General features: G+C 38.5%; 1 protein-coding gene across 2 annotated transcripts; it reads right to left on the reverse strand.

The window, feature by feature from the left end:
• Window positions 1–4,106: 4,106 nt before the first annotated feature.
• GOLGA5 (golgin A5) lies at window positions 4,107–21,983 on the reverse strand. 2 transcript variants are annotated; one of them, XM_051806624.1, is made up of 14 exons: window positions 21,819–21,983; window positions 20,629–21,244; window positions 18,046–18,267; window positions 17,331–17,550; window positions 16,659–16,782; window positions 15,670–15,873; window positions 14,348–14,518; window positions 13,690–13,818; window positions 11,417–11,515; window positions 9,614–9,839; window positions 8,437–8,542; window positions 7,090–7,153; window positions 5,408–5,484; window positions 4,107–4,336 (listed from the first exon to the last, which is right to left on the reverse strand). In XM_051806624.1, exons 2-14 carry the CDS (start codon window positions 21,191–21,193, stop codon window positions 4,333–4,335), a joined length of 2,211 nt encoding a protein of 736 aa, XP_051662584.1. In that variant the 5' UTR covers window positions 21,194–21,244; window positions 21,819–21,983; the 3' UTR covers window positions 4,107–4,332. The 2 variants fall into 2 exon arrangements, with proteins under 2 accessions (XP_051662584.1, XP_051662583.1); XM_051806623.1 differs by having other exon boundaries at window positions 4,107–5,484.
• Window positions 21,984–23,422: the final 1,439 nt, after the last annotated feature.

Here is a 23,422-nt window from a genome sequence, read left to right on the forward strand (position 1 = left end):
CATTTGTGATGCCTGAGTGGCTGCTGGGGGTCTGGCAGGAGCCTGGGGAAACCAGCCTCCCTGGGGCCAGGGCTTCATGCCTGCAAATCATGGTGCCTTTCACCACCTGCATGGCTCTCCAGAGAAGGGGGCACAGCTGTGGCTCTGTGAGAGCAAAGCTTGTGCTGCTTTTAGGAAGCAAAGGCTGTGAAAGTCCATATGTGAGCAGCTTGTGGCCAGCTGAGTGTCCCGTAAAGGTCAAAGTCGTGGTTCACTAAGACAACAGGGCCCAGAAGAATCAAGGTTTTCCAAAACAAAACTCAGAGTCCTTCCTTCAGGTGCCTAAATATGTTTTTAGGACACCCCACTTGGGAAAGTCCCAATCCACGTATCCAGTTGGCAGACACCAATAGGCAATTCAAGCTAAGCTGGCTTTATTGTACAGGGAAGCTTTGAACATCAACATGAACTGCTGGGGAAATACTAATTCCTGCTCTTTGTTTCATCTGCTCTATCTGTGCAGCCTCCTGACTTGCTGCTGCGGGAGGGAAACTCGAAGGCCACTGTGGAGATGGGACATTCATGGACAGGGATCTTCTCAAGCAACTAGTTACCTGTTTGGGCAGAAAACTGGCATTTCCCATCTCTCATTCAGCAGAACATGTTTTCTAATTACAAATTAAACACTAATTGTGAATCGTGTTTTCTTCGCACTAAAGATATCAATGTAAATGCTTTCATCAGGCTTCTTTATTTTTTAAATAGAGCAATTTAGGACTTAATTATTGCTTGAATTTGCATACAAAAATTATGTCTCTTCCAGGTTGCTGCAAGACACTAGTGCTAAGGTGATAATTTTTTTATAAGCCATTGAGAAAACACCCTGAGTATATTAGCACTAGGCTGGAGAAAGTGTTATCTGTGATAATGTTTCTCTTCACTATGAATGCCAAAAGTGACTTCTTTTCTGTGTGAAAAAATCAACATTCACTCTATCCTACTTCACTGAGGAATTCCAGATCTTTCCTGTATCATATCAGGAGTTTTCCTGGAGCTGATTAATTTCAGCTTTCCTAGCTATTGCAAATGAGAGCAGCAATTTCTGATCACAGACTTTTAATAAACACAGCTGCTTGATTTTGTAGAACATCTGGAGCCCATCCACTTGCTGCTACAGAGCTCAAACTCCTGCTGATTTGTGTCCTCTTCCAACTTCTCTTCAACAAATGTGAAGTCAAAATACAGTTTGCCTGATTTGAACTGAACATGCAAATGTAAAAAGCTGCACATGCAACATCTATCCAAACAGAGTTAAAATTCAGTACAGGTAAGGTCAACTGCAGACAAAACACCCATCCATGCTTCTGATTCTTGATTGGAAAAACATAAGTCGTGGCACAAAAAGGTCATTCCTTCTCTTTTATTGTCTTTTACTTTCTTAAGAAGTCTCTTACATGATATTTGACCTGTCAGACTTTTAACCACATCATTAGCAAAGGTTTTTAATCATAAATCAGCGACTTTTGTTTTTTCCCCCCCACCTTGAAAAAGTGTCTTTTTGTTCCCAGACCAAGCTTTTCACCCACCTTGATTCACTTATGCCTCAGATCTATTCTACTGTCCACAATCCCCCCAGTTCCTTGAGCTGCCTGTAGTATCAGATATTTTCTTCCAACAGCTTGCACTTACTCCTCGATGCACAGTATTGGCAGGAAGCAGCATTAAGTAGGCAGAACTCGAAAGATCATTCCACTATTTGTGGAATGCAGTGGTGGGATCCAGTTCTGCCACCAGCCCAACATCAAGTAAAATAAAGATTAAATTCATAAGTGCATTTCTGAAAGGAAACTGTGTATCTAAGAGGATTATTTATGTGAGTGCATGGACATGAATGCCTGCTAGAATAATGCAGATAATTTTGGGAGCTGCTACTCATCTGTCACAATTTCTGGTTTGCTGACATCTGCCTGCCTGTTCTCAAGTCAAGGCTTTCTAAATTCAAGATGAAAACAAATTAAATTCTGATGAATTCTTGGTAATATTCTTACAGTTTCATGGCTAAATATCTAGGAATATCTTAATGTCAAATTTTATAAACAGAGTGCAGTCGGTCAGCAAAGAAATCCATTCTCTTTGGTAAAGCAATGTTTCTCATCTATACAGATGAGAAACTAGCAAATTAATTACTGTGCAAGTCTGATTTCTCCCTTGTTATCTGCAATCAAGCAATAAAGTCACTTCTATCATAAAGGGTCTTAGTATATATATGGCTGACCTAGCACAGCAAATAAAGCAGAGATCAGATATCAGCAAACCAAGGTGGCAAACCACAGGAGGGCTTGTGAGTATGTACACAAAGCCCTCTTTCACAGAAACCTAAATCTGTCTCCAAGTACATCTGCCTAATTGAATATGTACCAAGATGAACAGGGTCTGAAAGAAACAGGCCTTTTTCTAGGCAGCAAAATATCAGGGAAAGAGCAGTCTCACTCTTGCTACCCATCCCTACCTCCCTCCAGTCTCCTCCACCTGAGCAGCTCCCACCCTCACCTGCAGCCTGTCTGCCAGCCGCTTTCCCTGAGCCTGCTGCTGGCCATCCCTGAGGGGACAGCTCCTCTCACCCCCTTCCAGAAAGGTGGCATAATACACTCTGCCCCTCTGACCACAGCACAGAAATGGAGCACAAATTGGGAGGGAACAAACAAATATACATAAATAATGTGGTGCTCCCTGTCAATCATCTTCCTCATTTTTCATAATTTTCATTCTGTCAAACTGTGTGCTTGATACCTGAAGCAGTTTCAGTCCTGGGAGGAAGAAAATGAAAAAGGACTTTCCTTTAGCCACACAACAGCCCATTCTGCTCTCAAGGCAGTGAGATACAGACAGATTCCTATTTTCTGTTAGCTATGACAACCATTTATTTCTGGTGCTAAGTGAGAAAGCATGGAAAGATAGGCTCAGCATCTGTAAAATACTTTCAAACCCCCTAAATTTATATTCTGGTCTCTGAATGGGGGGCAGTTTAACTGCCCAATAGCACAACAGTCCCTCAAGAAGAGACTTGGCTCTTGGAATATTCTCCCACCACTTAAGCAGAGGCTACAAGTGTCTTGTTCACTCCAAAGCCATCTGTTGAGCAAGGCAACCTCCTGACAGTAACACACCACCCTGAAGAGCTGCTTTGTCAAAATGGTATCCTTATGTCACCTTTGACCCATGGCTGTGGCTGACTTCACAAATCTATACAGATGACATCGGGGCCCAATATTGCTGATCAGAGGCAGGAGTGTATCTTACCCTGCAACTCGAAATTTGGCATTTATCTTCTGAGAGACTCCATCACATGACCTTCCACGTTCTTGCAGTGCATTGTGCAGCTCATTAGAATTAATTATGGCGGCAAAAATCCAGTGTGTTTGAACAAAACCTTTAAGGAACAGTTCTTTATTTCTTATATAGCTCTGAAACAGTTTAGAACTGCCCAGAGGACAGGGTTGATGCTGCTCAAGTACCCTGTACCAAAGTCATTATTCTCAGCTTCAAGACATCACTGACTAAACCCAAACAGAAACTGGAACACAAGAGCCTAATTCAATAGGCAAAAGTCAGCAGTTATCTTCTAGTAGCACACCCCTGTGAAATTTCTACCATAAAACCTGGAAGAAATGAAGACTAATCTATGATAAAGGGTTCTAGAAACACTCGAAGGGCTTCAGTAAGTTTCACCAAAAAAAGGTATTATCTGTGCATCCAAAAGCTGTTGTCCACATGCACAAAAAAAAAAAAAGGAAGAAAAAAGAGAAAAACAGAGGAAGAAAGGAAGTAAGGATATGCAGTTGGTGTGTTGTCACAAAAGCTGTAAGGGGTTTATACCACTAAGAATGTTCCCCCCCCAAAGTCACAATATACTGGAGTATCCCAAGATTTAGTGTTTCAGAGGCTTTTAGATGAAAAAACTGCATGTTGTAGAAAATGAGTGGCCCTTTACCTGATCTCCTTCTATACCAATCAGCTCTCCGTGGGGTTCAAAAGTGGCTTCAGCATCAGAATTGAAAAAAACCTCAGACAACAGGAACTAGGCAAAGTAAAGCAAATGTGACAGAGGGAAGGGACACAACTTACAATAAATGCTCTCCTTTATTACTCAGTTCATCAAAACATTTCAGTTTTCTCTGCAAGATCTGAATCAGAACAGCAATACAGTCATTTGTCTACTGTAACATTTCCAGAGGAGGCAGAGTGACAGACTTCATGGACAGGATCTAATGCTGAGTGTGTTCAGTCATGTGAAAACCAAGCCATATCCTAAGAGTAAGAGTGACAAATTGCTTGTAGACATCTTTTCACTACTCAGCTGTGAGCACCACACAAGAAAACAAGAAATTTCTTAAGAAAGTGACCTTGTATGATTGTCTATCAATAATTCATAATTACAGAATGCCACAAATCCAACAACAGAACTATTACAGTAGGTTTGGTATTTTGGGTTTTAAGAGAAATATTTGATGAGGTTTGTTTATTAATATATTTGGTGAGTGTTTAGACATGAGAAATTTTTAATGTTTTGATAGATTTCATATAGAAATAGTTTTAATTAAGTACCCAAAGCTTTAGAAAATAAATGTTTCAATAAGATCTGATTAAGACATGTACTAATGAAAGAGGTATAAGAAAATGCAGTTAAAATATACAAATTTCAAGTGCAAAAAGAAACACCATTACTTCTCAAGCGTTTAAACCTCTCTCAAAACCATCTCTCTCTTTCTCTAAATAAAGCTAAAATACCACCCTTTAAATAGGCAGCCCCACTACTCAGTTGTAGGAAAGATATATCTATTGTACTAGAAGTACAAAGCTAAGAATGCATAATATTTTATTCTTAAACTTATTTACAAAAATATATTGCACCAATCCATTGTCCTTTTCCCAGTTTAACATATTAAGGAAAAGCCTGTTATTTACAAAGTTAAAAACAGAAGTGCAAAAGCAGACTGAAAGAAACCAGAAAGAAGTTTATTTGAATTGCTAAGTACAGTTTATTACCTGACCATAGCCCATATCCAGTATGACCTGAAATAATTTGTACCATATATATCTGTAATTTCAGAAATCCTTGCATTTCTTTGCAGGAGCAAGTCTTATCTTTCACTCTAACCACCAGAAGGTCTACATAAAATATAAAGGCTAACCATAGCTTAACTTAACAGCTTTATTTCTCCAGGAAAGTTATGCTCTTTTAGGTAAGCTGAAAAAGCTACATAGTATTATATATGTATTTGAAAAGTAGAGATAAATCAGGCATGATGGTTTTCTTCCTTCCTAAACCCCACAAGAAAGGGTTTGCTGATATTTCAGGACTGATTATTCTAAAGACATTGCCAGTCCAAATCACATTAGCACAGCATATGGTCCTGTCTCAGTCTACCTGCCACTGGGACTGTCATGATGCATTTCTGGGGTGTAGGTAAGGAGAACAATCATAACCCAGAGATGAAGCAATGCCTGAGAAAAGAAAAGAAATAAAGTTAACACTGACAATCCTCACTCACAGCAGCAGTAAATAAGAGAGCTCTCAGTGACAGCCAATAAAACTTGTTTTGTCGAAATATTTTGATTAAAATATTTTTCCCAATAATCAGCTACTCCTAAAAAACTTTGCATTTGAACAATGAAATGTTGAGTCAGATTCTGATGAAGCCCCTTGCAGAAAGCTAAGGACTTTAAACAAGCAGCAAAAATAAAGCAGCCTGTTTTCCTACCAATTTGTGTCCTCTGGTTTCTCTTTTCCTCCATGCCCCAGTGACTCCAGATGTTCTCTCCAATATCCAGTCCCCAGCCAGCACATTATGTGATCTGCCTTGAGTGACTGGTAAGCCACTATTCCTGTGCCAACTGGCTGACATCAGACTGTGTAAGACAGCTGAGTTCTCCTATCCTTCTCCTTACCACAGACACTGACTTGAGGCATTTTTATGAACTCTGTGTGAATGTTCTCATTCAAATTTGGATGAAACTATCCAATTAGAATTGAAGAAGCTGCTTGAAGTGCAACAAGAAATACATAAGCCACACTTGCTTTAAAAAAAAAATTAAAAAAATTCAAGTTACAGTAGTCACAGTCAAGGTTTGAGCTGAAAAAAGTGTAACTGCCACTGACTTCCCAATATACAGCCATCATCGAGTTTCCCTTCAGATTGCAGCTTAGGCAGCAAAAGTCTCCACTGTTTTGGTACAAAGCATTTTATTTATATATTTATAAGTTTAAGTGATGAAAGAGAGGTTAGGAATTAATCAGCCTGTTCCTTCCAGCACTTAAAAGGAGGGTAGAAGATGCAATTGCAGGGGGAAATTGTAGTTTCCTTTGTTCCTTTGTCTGTCTCCTTTATATCACGAAATAGTGACAGCAGTTCTCAGAAACTCTAGTCAGCAACTCATTATACCTTCTCAAGCAACGTGGGGTTTTTTCCAAGTCCTCAACCAGAAGAATATTTCCAAGTAAGGCAGATTGCACTTTCCACAGGTTCCTGCAGCTGACAGGCATCTGCCCTCCAGTGGAAAAGGGAGGCATTTCACTTCTATCAGTTGCCAGCCTGACAATTTTGCCTGTTGTGGGTGAGCAACTTTCCACTATTTAAGTCTATATTTCCACTGGTTAAGTCTGCCAAGAAAAACTTTTCTTGCTACTTTTTCAGATACTAGAGAAGAGTGACCATTAGCTACCAAAAAAAAACCTGCAAAGAGTCAAATATTACAAAAGCTCTAAGCAGATGTCATTTTCCTAAATGCAGTGCATGCAGGTGTAGTGGGTTAACCTTGGCAAGTGGTCACTATTATTCTGTATTTTACTACTAGAAATCTGCTTTTACAGTCCTTTAAATGATAGTTACATAAGTGTCCTTAAGACTGCTATACTAAGAATTCCTGGGAAAAACTGAAAATTGGAAAGCAACATGACTCCAAAAAGCTGTTACATAAGTATTATTTAGTTCCATTTTTTAAAAAAAACCACACTGAATTGTTAATGATATAGCCTTTTGAACATCAGTCTGGCTATTTAAGACATATAAACTGGCTACAGAAGTCTTGCCTTAAAGAAAGCTGACTCACCATGTAAATGATTACAAAGACTCTTGCTATGGGGTACCGCCTTAGGAAGATTCCCAGCCGAATGCTACACAGGTACAAGAGAAAACAAAATGCACAAGTTAACACTGAGCAATAAATTCCTGTTCCTCTCATGCCAGTCATCACAAAGTCAAACATGAGCAGATGTTACACACATAGCTTTGCTATGTCTTGAATTTTACTTCATGTACTCGGAAGATTAAGTAGAGTTAGAAAATTCAAACCATAAAACATATTCTCCTAATTTTTTCTCTTACATGCAAGGCTCAGAATTTTTGAAAAACAATTAGGACTCAAGAGGTGTACAGGCATTTTAAAACACACAAATATGCTCTGTATTTGTCAAATTTCATTACCTGAAGAGCTGTCATGAATCTTTCAAAAAAATTTAAGCAACTGAAACCTTGGATGCCTTTGAAAAACCCAATACATCAAAGCAACTAAAAGCTTGGATTCCTTTGGAAAACACAATACATTACTACTATTCTTATAGTTCATTAAATGAAAAGCTCTTGGGTTTTGCAAGGTTACTGCTACAGTGCTTCAAAGTAACTCCATTACATGTGTGCACTGCTCATTGCTCAGCAATGTCAGTTCCATGTATGGAAGGGAATACAATACTGTCAAATGAAGTTCAGAATTCAAACATTACATACAATAGGTCCCAATAATGGAAATCCTGATATCCTTCACAATGAATTCAGGTAGCATGGATGCACAAAGGACTTTCTATTGAGGTATCTTGCTATCAAAGGATTAAGTATTGCCTAATTTTGTTTTCTACTGGTATTTGGTTCAAGTTTTGTAGCAGACCTTTGCTCTGAATACTGACAATTAATCTAACTGCTCAGAAAAAGGATAAAAGCAAGTCTTTCACTGGATCCAGAATGACTTTCATTTACTAATTCCTCAAATAGATTATCTTTCAAGGTAAACAGATACACTGGGTCAGAAACCAGAGTCTTGTCTTCATCAGGATGCCTAAACAGGACTACAAGAGTACAGATGATACTCCCCCTCTAATACACTCTTACAGTGTTTATCACAGACACAACTGTAAGTAAAAAACACAGAAGATGGTAATGAAAAAGGTTAGATGGTTTTGTCCATAGTCTAGTGATCCTCTTGTATCTATAATTTGAAAAAGCCCAAGAACATTAACGTTACAGGAAAGCTCAAGTAGGTTAACATTTAGTAATTTATACTATACTTTAGCTGCATTATTTTTAACTTTTACCTTCGTAAGAGCAATACAAAAGAAGGTGTGTCACCTGAAAACTGTGGAAGGATTACAGCAATACAACACGCATTCCCTCAGGACACTCTTACCTGAACTGGTCTATGCTACTCGCAGCTTTGCGGACTCTCCCGTACATCCCTGCCACGCTGGTGTCCACGTCACCGAACAGGACAGGAACATTACGCATACGAGCACCTATTTGAAGGGAAAAAAGCAAAAAAACCCCCATTAGCTAAAGTGTTGCTTAAGAAAACAAACTGATAATGTATAACAAAGACATATAAAAATACTATAAAAATAGTGATTAATTTGATTGTACTGTCGTCTTGCTGGAGGCAGAGAAGCATGTTTTGAGAATGGAATTCTCGATAAACTTACAATCAAGTCCAATGTTTCTTCAACTTAGTATTTTTTTTTTAAGTTCACTAGACTGGTATCTTGATATTCAATTCTATCGAGTTGTAACTATTACTAGGTGTATAAAATGATGGATTTGATACTATCACACTTTCTCAAATTTTTTTACTTCTCATACAGTAAAACTTCGATTAGCATTTCTGACACTAACTTGTATACTCAAAAATTTTTTACTTTATTTACATTTTTACTATATACCAGCTTTATTAAAAACGTCTGGTCAGTCATTTTACAGCTCTTAGTAATTGTCCCTTGCTTTTAAAATTTACTTAACATATATAAAAAATGACAAATTTTGAAAAGTAACATCTCAACACCATGAATCAACTGCTGAGGTTCTGCCAGAGATACAAGTCAGACAAACCAACCTCAACAGAACCACTGAATTTTAAGCTGCTTTTCAAGAAAAACAGAAAGCAAGGAGAAAATTAATTTCAACCAGACCTCTGATCAGTTCTCAAAAGGAAGTATCCCATTCTTGCTCCCAAACCCTCTTTAAAAGAGAATACTTAGATCCTGCTTCTGATATTCGGCTTAAGCCCCAAGAGATGGGTTTATTTGCACCTGTGAGAGGATTGTTCCAATAATGCCATAGCACTGAGAACTAAAGATTATGTTGGCTTTATTAAATTTACTTAAAGTCATTTAGACACAAAAAGGAGTTTCTAGTTAACTATTTTTTGTAATACTGGCTGCTGTAGACTATAGTTACTAAGGTCTCTAGCATAAGCAGCCTATTTTCAGCATTTATTTTTCCTTACAGACTCATTCAGGGAAAGGCATTAGGAAATATAAAAGCCTGAACTGCAAAAAAGACAAGAGTTTTAAATATTATATTTCCTTATTTACCTTCAGCACCATCAATGCCTGCCATATTAATGGAAGGTCCATTAGCACTAGTGCCTTGGATAGCCTTCAGCTGTTGCTCAAGCCGTTCCAGTTGATACACAAGTGAGTTTTTCTCTGTGCTCAGGCTCTCTAACATGGTTTGCTTCTGAATTAGTGTTTCTGTCAGCTGATGAAGCCGATTTTCTAATTCTGTCTGACTACTACTGCTTAGAGTCTTGTTTGTGAGCTAAAAAGCAAACAAAAACAAAAAAAAATCAGCCTAAGTTCAATGTCTGACCAACTGACATATTACAAAACTCAATAATGATCTAAGCCTTCAAGAACCAAGTTACTCCACTGCAGAATTTTTTCAGGATAATGCTATCAAAACTATCAGTAATGAGCACAATAAACAGGAAACTTCATTTCAACAGTTGCTAAAACAAGATTTTACATGACACAACAAACTCTATGTAAAAATATATTTCTCTGTTATCCACCTCTAATCATATGAACTTTTCTGTCTAACCCTAAGTTTAATCATAAAATCAATGCTATACCTCAGAGGTAGGCATGGCAATAGCAAGCTAATCCAGTCTGGCTACTACACTTGCAACTTCAACTACATAAAATGTTTTCAAGTGAGGAAGGAAAAACTCAGTATAGATGCAGAGAATCTGATGCCAATTTTACAGGAAAACTTGAATGAAATGGTGAAAATGCAGGATATGTTGCAGATGAATTGAGAAGCACTGAGGCAGAAACATGATTGTACTAGCAAATAGAAACTGCAAGGACAGGAAATGGATCATGCATTTGACATGGATCATGTCATTCAATTTGCAGAAAATATTTAAAGCAAAGGGGAATCACCAGATCTGCCATATGTGCAATACCTCATCTATTCACTACAGTCTTGAACCTCAGCCACTTACTGGCATCGTATACCACACAGATAGAGCTTCAATGATGAAAAACAATCATCAGGAATGACAGCTATCCAAAATACAAATTAGATGCCTGCAACATGGCAGGTGCAGGTAGCCCTGAAGCCAGCATTACCAGACAAGTCTGCCAACATACTCAAGAAATCTTTATCTCAACACAACAATTTCCAAACCCTCTGACACTCTAACTGCACAGCTGACCATAGCTGACTCCAGACTATCAATTTCTCTACATACAGACTACTTTTCATCATGCTAAGATATGCACAAAATGAGGTCTATGCCTTCATGCTGCTCAAGGAGACTTGGGGCTGACAAGTACCAGAAGGTGCCAAAAGGGATTAGACCGATTTAAGAAAAATAGGTCCATCAACATACCAGTGGGATTTAGTAGAGACTCACAACACTAATGTCCCCAACCATCAGGTGAGCAGGTACAAGGGAGGGAAGGAAGTGGCCAAAACATGCTGGCCCCTAACTGCCACTGTCCAACACAGAGCAGCAGATGGATCACTGAGTTTGTAGGATGTAACTTAGGTTCTTATGCCCAGTTATAATGATCTTAGATGAAATCGTAATGACCTAATCAAACTCCAATGAGTTCTTTTAGTTTTCATAAAGAAGAATGTTGATCCAACATCACCCATCAGGTCTAGCTGGGACAGAGGTTAATTACCACCCCCAAATATAAAAGCACATAAAACTATAAATTAGGCTATTTACTCTACGTGGTTCCCTTCTAGTCTGTATTGGAAACAAATACACTGTAATTCCCAAGTAGAACCTTTATGGGATTTTTCAGGACAGTTTAGTCATATTAATAGTTCCCATCACTGTTTTTATAACTGAGGGTTATAAAATTATTTTCTCTACACACCTGATTTCTGAGCTTCTGAATTTCTTCCTCTCTGTCTTTTATCCTGCTTTGCAAAGTATTCTTTGTTCGATACAGTTCTTCTTCGGTATAATGGAGTTCCTATAAAATTCACCACAATTACAAATAAAAGATTTTATACATATAAGTATGTTGAGTGACGATCTCTTATCTAGAGTTTCACAATGGAACACAAGGAAGCAATATGCTGTAATCAAATACAAACTGAAATATAACCTTAGTTAAGTGTCTGACTAGAATAGGGGGGGTAGGGGGAAAGACAAAGCTGAGTATGAAGACACAGCCTACAAGACCAATTAAATTCTTTCGTGGAGACTGACCTAATATAAATATTAATCCAGAGTAGTTTACTAAGAGTCACACAATTTCATTGGGACTACAGTTTATCTTCATTACACTTTCACCATTTATTATGTTGCTATCTTGAAACTATGTCAATAATGCAACAATTACGAAATACTTTGTGGGGAGTCTGTATTCCTAAAATAAACTCATTAATTCAAAATACCATTTTTAAAAGTATTTAAAAACCCTTGGCATATCTATCTATAATTCTGTATAACACACATCTTCCTTTAAGGTGTAGGATAAATTAACATAGCAGATTACAGAATGTGCAAAGTTGGAAGGGACCCACAAGAATCACGAAGTCCAACTCCTGGCCCTGCACAGGACCATCCTCAAGAGTCACACCACATACTGGAGAGTATTGTGCAAACACTTCTTGAACTCTGTCAGGCTTGGAGCCTGGGGAGCCTGTTCCAGAGCCCAACCACCCTCTGGATGAAGAATCTTTTTCTAATATCTAACCTAAACCTCCCCTGACACAACCTCAGGCCATTTTGTGAAAGGGGAAGGAATATTAGTAAGAAACAAATTACTGAAGAGAAATCTAACCATAAGTTTTGTTACTTCCATGATTTAGTGGCTATTTTAGCTCCCACTTAAAGACCTATCATGCTTATCTTTTAAATTAAGACAGTCTTCAAATCACTATCACTTCAGCTGTCAGTTGCTACAGAAAACAGACAATCTATTCTCCCTTTGAATCAGCAGGTGTACAAAAAATAACACCTCTCCTTATTTTCCACCTTCAGTTTCAGAAACCTTTTGGTAATAATTAAAGGAACTCCCAGCCAGCACTGACCATAACTGCATTAAGTACCAACACAAACAATTACATTAAAAGCACATGTAAAGGTGTGTCATCAAAAGGAATACTTCAGTTTCTGCAATAACTGATAAGGTTTTTCTAATTCACCTCACTCTTTCTCTAGGTAGTATTGACTTAAAGCATATTTCTCAGAAGGGTAGGAGTAACAAAATACCATCTACCATCTGCTTTGACCTAATAAACATTAGCTACCCATCAAAAGCAGACCTCGACTTCTGCCTTTTAATTAGTTCAAGCTGCGAGCATCTCATTAAAATGTAATTTCTGGAAGAACAGATAATCCTGTTAGATAAATTGTTCCCAGTAGATACAGTGTGCTTTCCTCATTATTAATTCTCTTTATATGAGCTTTTCCTTACAAAGAAATTTTTTAACAAGGTGCAAAGTATTTGTTCAATTCTTATTGAACAATAAGTTGTTCACGAGAAAGATGAGTTTGTCTTTTTTCTGCCCTCTTTTTGCACAAAACTGGTTAAATCAAGGCTGAGTTTACTCAAAAAGATGACAAAATCTGAAGAAATTCATTAACATAATTTTATCAGCAAATTGTGTAATAATAGAGCAGTTTGAAAGTAACAACATCTAGATTCAGATTAGATTCATGTGGATTAAAAAAAAATAAATCTATAAACTTCCACAACAATGACATTGTTTTATGAGTTAAAACTTATGTATTAATTGAGCATGGGAAGTTCCACAGTAACCACTTCCAGTATTTAGTTTCTTGATATAAATAATGTTGCAAGTGTTAATATACCCCTGTTGTTTGACTTATTCCCTGCTGAATAAAATTTAAGATCCTGACCAATTCTGTGCACTTCCTAGGGTCCTGTTTATTCTTTAATACATCAGTGAGATCTCTGTTCATCAGGAGTATTCAGAAGGCCCTGACCATTGCTTAGTCCTGGTTGTGCTTTCTTTGGTCAAGTGACATTCACCAAGTTTTTGGGGATTTCTCTGGAATACGAAAAAAAAATAACCCAAACACTGTATAAGCTACTCTCTTATTAAGCCAAATGCTTTGCTGATGACACCACATGGGGCCTTAAATAAGATCAATAAGCTTTCAAGAATTCCTTGCCTGTTTTTGCCGTTCTAGTTCAGCTTCTGCCTCTTGCTTGGCCATTTTATGTGCTGATATCTGCTCTTGTAGGTCTTGAAGCTGCTCTCTCACTGACTCAGCTTCACTTACCTGCTGCGTCTCCATATCCTGAAATGAACAGAAATGTAACCATTTTGCTAACACTCAAACATTTCTGCAATCTGTCATAGGTAATGGGAAAAGAAAAAAAAAAGTAGTATATGCAATATTGCTTCAGAGGAAATGGAAGGTTGAGGGTGTATTGGATAAATGACATTTGTCATTTTATACAGAATATTTTTACTAATACAGTAATAAAATAAATGCATTTTGTGAACATGAAAATCCTCCACTTCTTCCTTCCTACTGTCTACAGGCTAAAACTGTGCAAAGTAGGCTTTCGTGCAGCTGCTGGGTTGAACCTGTTATGCCAGCAGATGACTTGGATTACGTTGCTTCAAGGATTAGTAGCCCTTGCAGAAAAGGATATAGGTACAGAAACTGCCATGCTTGTTTGGAAAGAAATGCTTCTCTCAAAAGTAGTGAGGGAAGAAAGAAGTAAGGTAATAAATACTAGAAACAACAGACCCACGGTATACAAGAAAACAGTCCTTTGTCATAGCTAAGTACAAATACACATGTACATAAGCATAGCTACCTGCAGCTCTGTTCTCATCTGTTGTATTTGCCCCAGTAGTTTTTGTATTTCTTCTCTCTGAGTGTCTCGCTCATGTCTCAGTTCTTCCAGTTCCATTGTGCTTGCTGTAGTGCTGTCCAGGCCTTCAATACCAGAGCCTTCTTTTAAGCTGTTTATCAACTTTTCTTTAGACTGAAATAATAAATCAGTATATTATTTATAGCAGGATTTAAAAAGTATTCAACTAGAATATGCCGAAATTACTTTGGTCTAAAATTCTAATGTAGACATACAGTAAAAAACTGCTTTATCTGTTCTTTTAGCCAAGTTAATACACATTACACATTTGAAAATGAAAATCTTTCCCTACTGATAATTTTTCTGGTTCCCTGTACACCATGAGACTAGATTTACTGAAAGCATGAGTCCTCTAAGGAAGAGTACAGTTTTTCTCTTTAAAAGTGCCTGGAATGTTGAATTTTGGCTCTTCAACTACCATAACAGAGAAGACATACACTAACAGACACTAAAGGCAGAACCGAGCCCCTTTCAGTCTGTCCTTTCTCCTGACAACAGAAGCCAGCTAAGAATCAAATACAGCAATAACTCTCTCAGGAAAGAGGATAAACCATTTTATTCAGAGTTAGCTTGACATGGACTTGTGATTCAGGCTTTCCATATTTACTGATTTAAAACCTGTCCTTGGACATTAGACTAAATTAATTATTCTAAACAGAAATCTCCATCTTCAACATCTTGCTAACATTTAAAAACAAGACTCAAACCGTCCATGTTTGGACTTGTTATCTTTGACAATTTAAGTAGTACAGAACTCTGCACAAAATACCTGATTTTGCCATTCATTATATAATGTTGATCACACACAACTTTCAGGACACAGAAAAGTATTTTCTCTGGTTACATGTAAGTATCCACTCTATGTTAGGCTTCAGCCTCAAGCAGGACAGAGCAATGTTCTTGAATCAGGAATATCAGAGATGAAACGAATTTTAAGTTTAATCTATTTAACTATCTGCCTAAGATTGGACTCTTGGATGTAGAACACACTGACAGATGTTGCACAATAAGTGCAACAGTTCACTTGCACTTTTCTTCAAGTTCAGAATGTGAACTGCCATTCCAATCCCATAACTCCATCTATAAATTTAAATTTACAAAATGCAGACTGCTAGCTGTTCTTTATAGCTATCATTATAGATATACCCCAAAACACATTACAGGTCACATAAAAAAATCCCCACAAATTAGATTATTTGAAGCATAACACCTTAAAATACTTAAAGCATGCAAATCAAACTGTGTTTCTTCACAAAAATGCTTACCTGGAGAATGCGAGTAGCTTTCTGTTTATAGTCTGTCAGTTCCTGTTTTGCAGATTCTAGTTGGCTTTTAGTTACTTTGACTTGCTGCTGAAGCTCATCAGCTCGTCTCTTTTCATCTAAAAACTTTCTCTCTGCTACAGTTATTCCTTCTGCCAAGTTCTGACGTTCTGCTTCCACTTTACTTAGACGAGCAGCAAACTCATTCTATTAGCAATAAAGAAACAATACTTTGTGTTTAAACACAGTCTCAACTTTAACCTAGAAAGGAAAAAAGAAAGTTTAAAAGCAACTACACAGGGCACACCACTTCATATCTACCACCTCCAATTTAAAGACGCATTAGTATTATGTCAAAAGAAATTCTGTTTGCTTAAGTAAGTAGTAAATGATGTCAGTAGAAATATGCATTTCTTTCCCTCACCGGAAATAGTGAGGGAATAACAATCTTCCTATTATTCACATTTGTTTAGCAAACAAAAAGCAAGTTTTCTCCTCAAAAAATATTAAATGTTGCCTGACACATTTTGAAGTACTTTAAAAAACACCAAAACAAACACTTATAAGTATTTTCAAAGATGCTATTACATATAACAAAGGCCAAGTTAAGTGTGGAAAACAGTCTCTAGCAATGATGTATTCACATCTTTACACAGTAAAATTATGTAACAATAAGTTCCATAACAACGTAGCATTAAAAAATAAACTAATTACTGATTTAATTTTAAAACATGTATTAACATTAGGAACATGAAAAAAACAGTAAAAATTGTCAGCATGAATCTTCAAAAACTTTTATGCATGAAGCTTGCAAAGTAACATAGGTAGATCAGCACCACAAGGATACTTAGTGCAGCAGACAGCACATCCTTTCAAGCAATTAGTGCCCTGAACGGGAACTGAAGTCAAAGGGAGGAGAGAGCACTTGGAACCCCACAGATCTGATCTCAAAAGTAGAGTCTTAAAAGTCTTCCTTACTCTTCAGGTCTAACCTGCATTTGTTTGTAACTTTCTTGTTCTCGCTTGAGCGCGGAGTCTGCATCACGCAGCCTCTCCTGAAGAGTTTGAAGGGCTTGATTTTGTAAACTGCTACCTTCACTGTGGTCTTGGATGATCCTGAAAGAGCAACAATATTAATTTAAAAAGAAGAAAGCTAGTGTGATTTTTCAAATAGAAATATAACTTCCTGTTTTCCAGACCAGCTTTGAAAATTTACCCAGTAAATTACTGCATCTGGGTGACTACAGGTGTGAGGCCTGGAGTTAATGACTCACACACCTCCCTGACCTATATTCTGGAGTATACAATTGCTGATTCATATCCCAGCACTGAGATAAGTCAGAAAAGTCTTCATGTTTGTGGATAAGCAAGTGTATTTTTCAAGAAAAAGAAATACTTCTTGAGACCTTCCAGTTCCAGCCTCTGACACAAACACTTTTTACAAAATTGGTTTCAGTAACCAACTGCCAACCCCCCCTATTTTATACTCATTTGCCCTGTTCCCCCTGCCAACTATGATAATAGCAGGCTCAGAGCAAACTTTAATCCTCATATTTCAAATCTTGTTACAATCCCTTTCCCATTAGCTTATTTTTTTCTTAAAGAGACTGAATTATCTACCTTGAATTTTCAAACTTATTAATATTTGCAGAATTACAAAGTACCGTGATTTTTCACTCTGCAGTGCTTCCAAAGCTTCTGTCCGAGTACTTAAGAGCTGATCAGCTTCTTGCAACCGTACTTTTAGCACAGCTAGTTGTGAATCTTTGGCACCAACAGCTTCTGTCAGATCATCAACTCGAGCCTGAAGTTCTCTAACCATCCTGTCGCTCTTTGAATGATCAACATTCCACTTCTCGACCTTTTCACGGGATTTGTTCAGTTCTACAAAATAAGAAGTTTCTTTGAAGTTTATAAAAGTAGGTATCACAAGGTCTTGTAAACAATCAGGATGCACATATCTCATTTCTTAAAGAAAAAAATTAAGTACAACCAAGTTGAAGTAGAAATCAACAGAAACAGCAGAAAGTAGTCAGATTTTGAAGCATTTAAAAGAATTTATTCATTTTAAAATATTTTGCAATGACCACCAAAATGCAGAAAAAGTATTTTAATAATGGTATTTGCTACCACTGCTTTAATATGACGTAAGCTTTATAACTAACTTGAACACATTATTTTAATCAACATTTGTTTTATCTTTGTAGTTAAACAAGTATTAGTTTCTACCATTTCCTTATTCTGAAACCAAGAATCATTTTACTTGGTAGGTCATACATGCAAATGTAACTAGTGAGATTCTATTATAAATACAAATAACAAAAAAAGAGCATTATTTTCTAGTCCACTGGTGTTCTACTAATGTTACAGTTGAAGTACCTTCTTGTGTTTCTTTGGACCTCTGTATTAACGAAGCCATTTCCTGATTTAAAGATTGCACTTCATTTCGCAGCAGCTGGTTCTCCAGGCGCAGATTGGAGAGCTCATGTGATTTCAAATCATCATTAGAGGAAAGGCCAGGATTAGTTACTGCACTTGGTGAAGAATCCTTCACGCCGTTCCCTTGTGCTCCCAGTCCAGAGTCTGAACTGTCTGGAGTTTCTGAATGGAGAGATGCCAGTTAGAACTAATATACGTATTTGTAAATGGCCTTTATATAAACAGTAACTCCATATTCTGCATCAATGGTTAAATAATAATAATCAAAATAGTTTATACTGAAATGGAATGTGGAGCTGCTTCTCACAAGGGACTTGCACAAAGCAGGACTATTACATATGTGCCATGCAGTGTTTTTGTTAATCCTGCAAGACAAGACATGGAAGTTATAAAACTTCTTATTACATTAATGGCAAATTTAGGATTTCAAAACATTAACACTCTTTTTATACCTTTGCTACTCAGAAATGTCCTCAGGATCTGAAGAGTAACAGAAAATATTAAATACTCATAGCAACTAACTAGGGGAATTTTTAGTACAAGCCCATTCTGGTTTTCCATTCAGATTCTGAGGATAAACATTTTATTTTAGAAGAGAACAATAAGGAAAGTCCTGGCAGTATTCTGAATTACAGTCCCTTGCATGGAAGGAGGAACCAACAGCCTTTTCCCCATCATGCACAAACACACCGAGTGTCCTTGATTAATGCTGTGAAAGTTAAACATCCACTGCAAGAGCCTTGATTCCAGCATGCAGATATCTGGAAGCTTTGCATCAGTTTTAAGACAAAATGACACAGCACACAATGAACAAACAGCAGGCAATCCAAAAATATTACTTCTGAATTTAGTTACTCTCAAGGGAGTAACTGCTGAAAATCCAGGCGGACAGACTGGAACTAATGTCAATAAAGACTGCAGTTCAGTTGCCAAAACATTATTTACTTCACCTTGTGATTGCCAACCAAGCTGCCTTACCTTCCTTGTTACCACTGCAACAGCCCCTATAACCCCAAGCCCAGGGAAATGGGGCATGCCATGAATTCTGAATGCCACCACACCCACAAGTAGCAGCAGTGACAGGAAGATTTTCTCCACATTTTCTCAACCCCCTTTCCTACTTGAACAATTCTAAGAAGTGTCATTATCTTCTCTTTGATTTATTTACACAGTTTCCAAATTATGAGACAATTTATCCTCATTTCTTTGTCTGGAAAACTCAATAGACTAATGAAGAAACAAATTAGCCATTTATAGCACAGATTAGATTATAACTGTGGCAATATACAAAGTATAATGTTAGTTGTTTTTGTCTATTAACAGATTCTATACTCAATAATTAAATGGCACAGACATCTGTACAATCAACTTTGAAACCAGCATGCTCAAACCCTATGTTGTAACTGTGACTTTCTTATTTTGCAGCTCCACAATGCAAACTCTGCTCAAAAATCCTCAGAAGTCAACAGGCCATACTGAGCAAAATAAATATATTTCTTAAGCACCAATCAGCAAGGCCATATAGCCAGGTCTAACATATTTGAATTATTTATTATTAGCAGTAAACACTACTGAAAAGTTACAGACCCAGAAATACAAAAATATTCACATCTTTGGAAGTGATCCCTTTTTACGTCTAAAACTTTTCAGCATACTTAATGTAGTAAGTAAAAACCTGACATTTACAATGGTTTACACGCTCAAATTACTTAATAAATAACGAAGTATTCTAACTACATTATTAAGAAATAACCACTTCCTTCAATTTTCTAGAATAAACAACAACAAAGCAGCACAGCAGCAGAAGGACTAAGTATAGAATGGACAGTCTGATAGAGAATGCAAGTTCCTGACACTTCCCAGCCACACTCTCCTTTGTGTTGTTGATTTGGGAATAGCCCCATCTTTTGACCAGCTGGCCTGGAGGCTCTTTCAGGCCTCTGGATTTAGACTGCAGTAATGAACTGCTTCTGGCAATCCAAAGGCTTTACCTATTTAGCTCTCTCATGCCTGCAGCTCTACAACAGCCTACACACATCCAACTTTCCACTCCGCAGGACCAGGAAGTTTGTCAGCTCACCCTCACACCATCCCACGTGGTGCACTGGGCAGCAGCCAGCACCATCTAGCCATGGTCAAAGTCACTCACTCTCCTATGTAGCAACAGCAGGTCAGGACCCCTGAGTGACCAAACCAATGAGGCAGCACCTGTGCTTCTATATGGGGACATATGGGAGCTGATGCCAGCTCAGGTCACAGCACAGGGAGGTCAACGAGAGCAGTAGCAACGAGGTAGATCCAAAACACAAAAGATTTAGGCATTAATTATGCAGTTTGTGAAATTAGCATGGTTTCTAACATTATCCTAGTGATGAGAAAATGTGAAAGGCCCTGCTGTATCCCACACATTTGACATATCACTACCATTAAATGTTTCATGAAGTGACAGTAAATCCATTACCTAGCCTTACCCTAGACATATGTGGGTTTTAAATATCTCTAGGTTCAAGACTATTTAACTACCATTGCCTTGGCTCCTGATGGAATTATCTTCATTAGTTTTTGCACTCTGTGTACTGGTAGATACAGAACTAATGCTTGAAGTCCGAGAGTGATTTTGAAGAACAGGTGCCTTGCTCTTCTCTTTTTTAGAGTCCATCCTTCCATTAGGCTCTTTCTCTGAACTGTTGAGAAAATCAAATAGCAACTCATCGTCAGGTTCTGACTTTTTTCTTCTCACAAAATGCGAGGCAGCTCTGGGTGTGGAAACACTTTCTACTGGAGAAGCAGCCTCTGAGGACGTCCTACGTGCTGGTTTAACATTTGCTGTTCCTGCCAGGATTGTGGCCTTCTGATGTTTAATGTTATCAGCTGCTGATGAGATGTAGGCTGCTTTGGATGATGTCTGATATTTCAGTTCTCCAGTATGCTGGTGCACTTCAGAATATTCATTGGCAGAGTTCAAATTCTTATTATCATAAACTGCACTGCTTGATGTGTCTTTTTTGCTCAGAGCTGATGCAGCTCCTTGATCAACTCTGTTGAGTAGATCCTCCGCCTTTCCAGCGAGATCAACAAGCCAGGACATGATGGGTGTCTGTTGATAAAGTCTGTACAATTAAAACTTTGGGACCATATGCTGCAAAAGACATAGAATGATTACAAATCAGACTAGTGTTGCTAAGACAAGATGTGTGGGTTACCTAAACAACTGTTGTGTTAATCTATTAGTGCTGTAGTTATTTTAAAGCCTTACTCCTACTCGTTTAGTTATCTTGCTATTATGGTAACTGATGGAAATATGGTAACTGATGTCTGAGAAAAAACAGACAAAAGCAAGGCTTTTAAACCAAAGCTTTAAAAGCAAAAAATCAGACCACTGCACCTGTTTTGAGCATCAGCACCCGCTATGGAATATTATCACACTAACAGAAAACAACTAAGCCTTACATGTTTGGCCGGCAGACTCCCAACCTGGCTCAGACAGAGGGGCTCCTCCCCTACAAACTGCACAGCCCCTCCCGTGACCCCGCCACGGCGGGCAGCTGCGCGGGCCTGCGACACCACCATATCCCAGTCCCCTGGAAGGGCCCCTTCACCCCAGGACTGAATTCAGGAGGGGCCGCTTCCCCTCCCACGCCCCTCTCCTTCAGCCGCGCTTGTCCCCGGGCCTCCCCCCCATCAAGAGCGGCCTCGGCACAGCCCTGCCTCACCTCCTCCCAGCGCGGGGGCCCGAGCGGAGCCGTGAGGGGCGGCGGGGCAGCGTCAGTCATGGCGGGGCCGCGGGCCGAGCCCGGCGGATCGGATCCTTCGGATCCATCTTTTCCGGCAGACGTGGCCGCCTTTCCGGGAGGGGGGCGGAGCGCGCAGGCGCACTCCGCGCTGACAGCCCCAAGCCCCGCCCCTCCCACCGGGCGGGGGGCGGGGCCGGACGGCCCCGCCCCCCGCCCCGGTGGGAGGGGCGGGGCTTGACGCGCCCGCCATGTTTCGCTTCTCTCCTTTTAGCATAGTGCGTAAACTTTGCAGTTGCCTGATCTTCGAGAAGACGTAAAGATGACAGCAACGCTGTTAAATGACGCAGAGAAGCCTAGAGTAGTGATATCGCTTTCCTTGGTGCTTTCTGGGTGCACTTCTCTGCCCGCAAGCGCGAAAAGGGAGAGATTCATATCTAGATGTAGATGAAAAATTGGACTCTCTGTACAAAGCCTTCAGGTCCCTATTCATGTTCAAAGTAAAAGCAATTTTTAGCCGTAATTTACGCACATTAATTTTTCCTATTATAGCTGTCATTGTAAGGAGATTTAAACAACAAAGCTGGAAAATATCTGCCAGAATAACTATTTCACAGCAAGATTAAATCACTTCCACAAAACTCATTGCAAGAAAACAATTGGGGCTTCAAGTTTGATTTTTTTTTTTTAATTAAAAAAAGACAGGTTTTGCAATTTACGAAATTATTTCTTTTTTAAAATTACCATTTCCCACTGAGGTGATTCACAGATTTTTTGTTGTTCACGAAGGGATGTTAGGTAGCACAGGCAAAACAGATACATGGTCACATTACTTGTACTTAGAAAGTTAATTAATCTCTAAATATGTTGAATTAGGGCTTTGGCAGTTAGTTTCTATCATAAAATGTGCTGGAAAACATAAAAATTGCACAATATAGCAACAAAAATAAATATTGGTCATGTTATCGTAATTCAACCTTCTTTTTCATATGTGTCATAATATTATTACATCACTACATATCTGGACTAAGGTCTTTGCTTCATGCAGTATATTGAAATTATACCAAATATCAAGGATTGGAAAACAATTTGATGGTCACTGGATGAGTTGCCACTTAAACTTTTATTCATTCTCAGCATTCAGTATGTGGCCTCATGCCACTCATCAGTTAAATGCATCACTGAATAAAATGGTATGAACTTGCCCCATAAATTTTTACGACTGTTGTCTATGTCTTTTCCTGACTCTGCATGGGCAGAGAAATTGGTTACTGCAGAAAAACCTAAGGTGAAACAGCTGTGCTATCTGCTCACATTCCTGCATGTTCCATGGTAAATGAAGGTACACAGGGTACATAGTTTCTTCCTTTAGCTACCTTGCATGACCTCACCTACACTCCCAAGCAAGCCTACCTTTGAGCTGTCACGTTAGCCCATGATATGCAATTGCCTCTGAGGTAAGTGGTGTTACTGTCTTCACATTCCAGGTACAGCGAGGAGGTACAACTGAGGTACAACTGAGGTAGAGCGAGGAGGAACTGAAGAGGAAATCCTCTTTCATACCTGAACAGAGCAAAGCAGGTTTG

Source organism: Manacus candei, unplaced genomic scaffold (genome assembly GCF_025592945.1).
Source record: "Manacus candei isolate 608988 ecotype Guabito, Panama unplaced genomic scaffold, ASM2559294v1 h1tg000067l, whole genome shotgun sequence".
NCBI classification, from domain to species: domain Eukaryota; kingdom Metazoa; phylum Chordata; class Aves; order Passeriformes; family Pipridae; genus Manacus; species Manacus candei.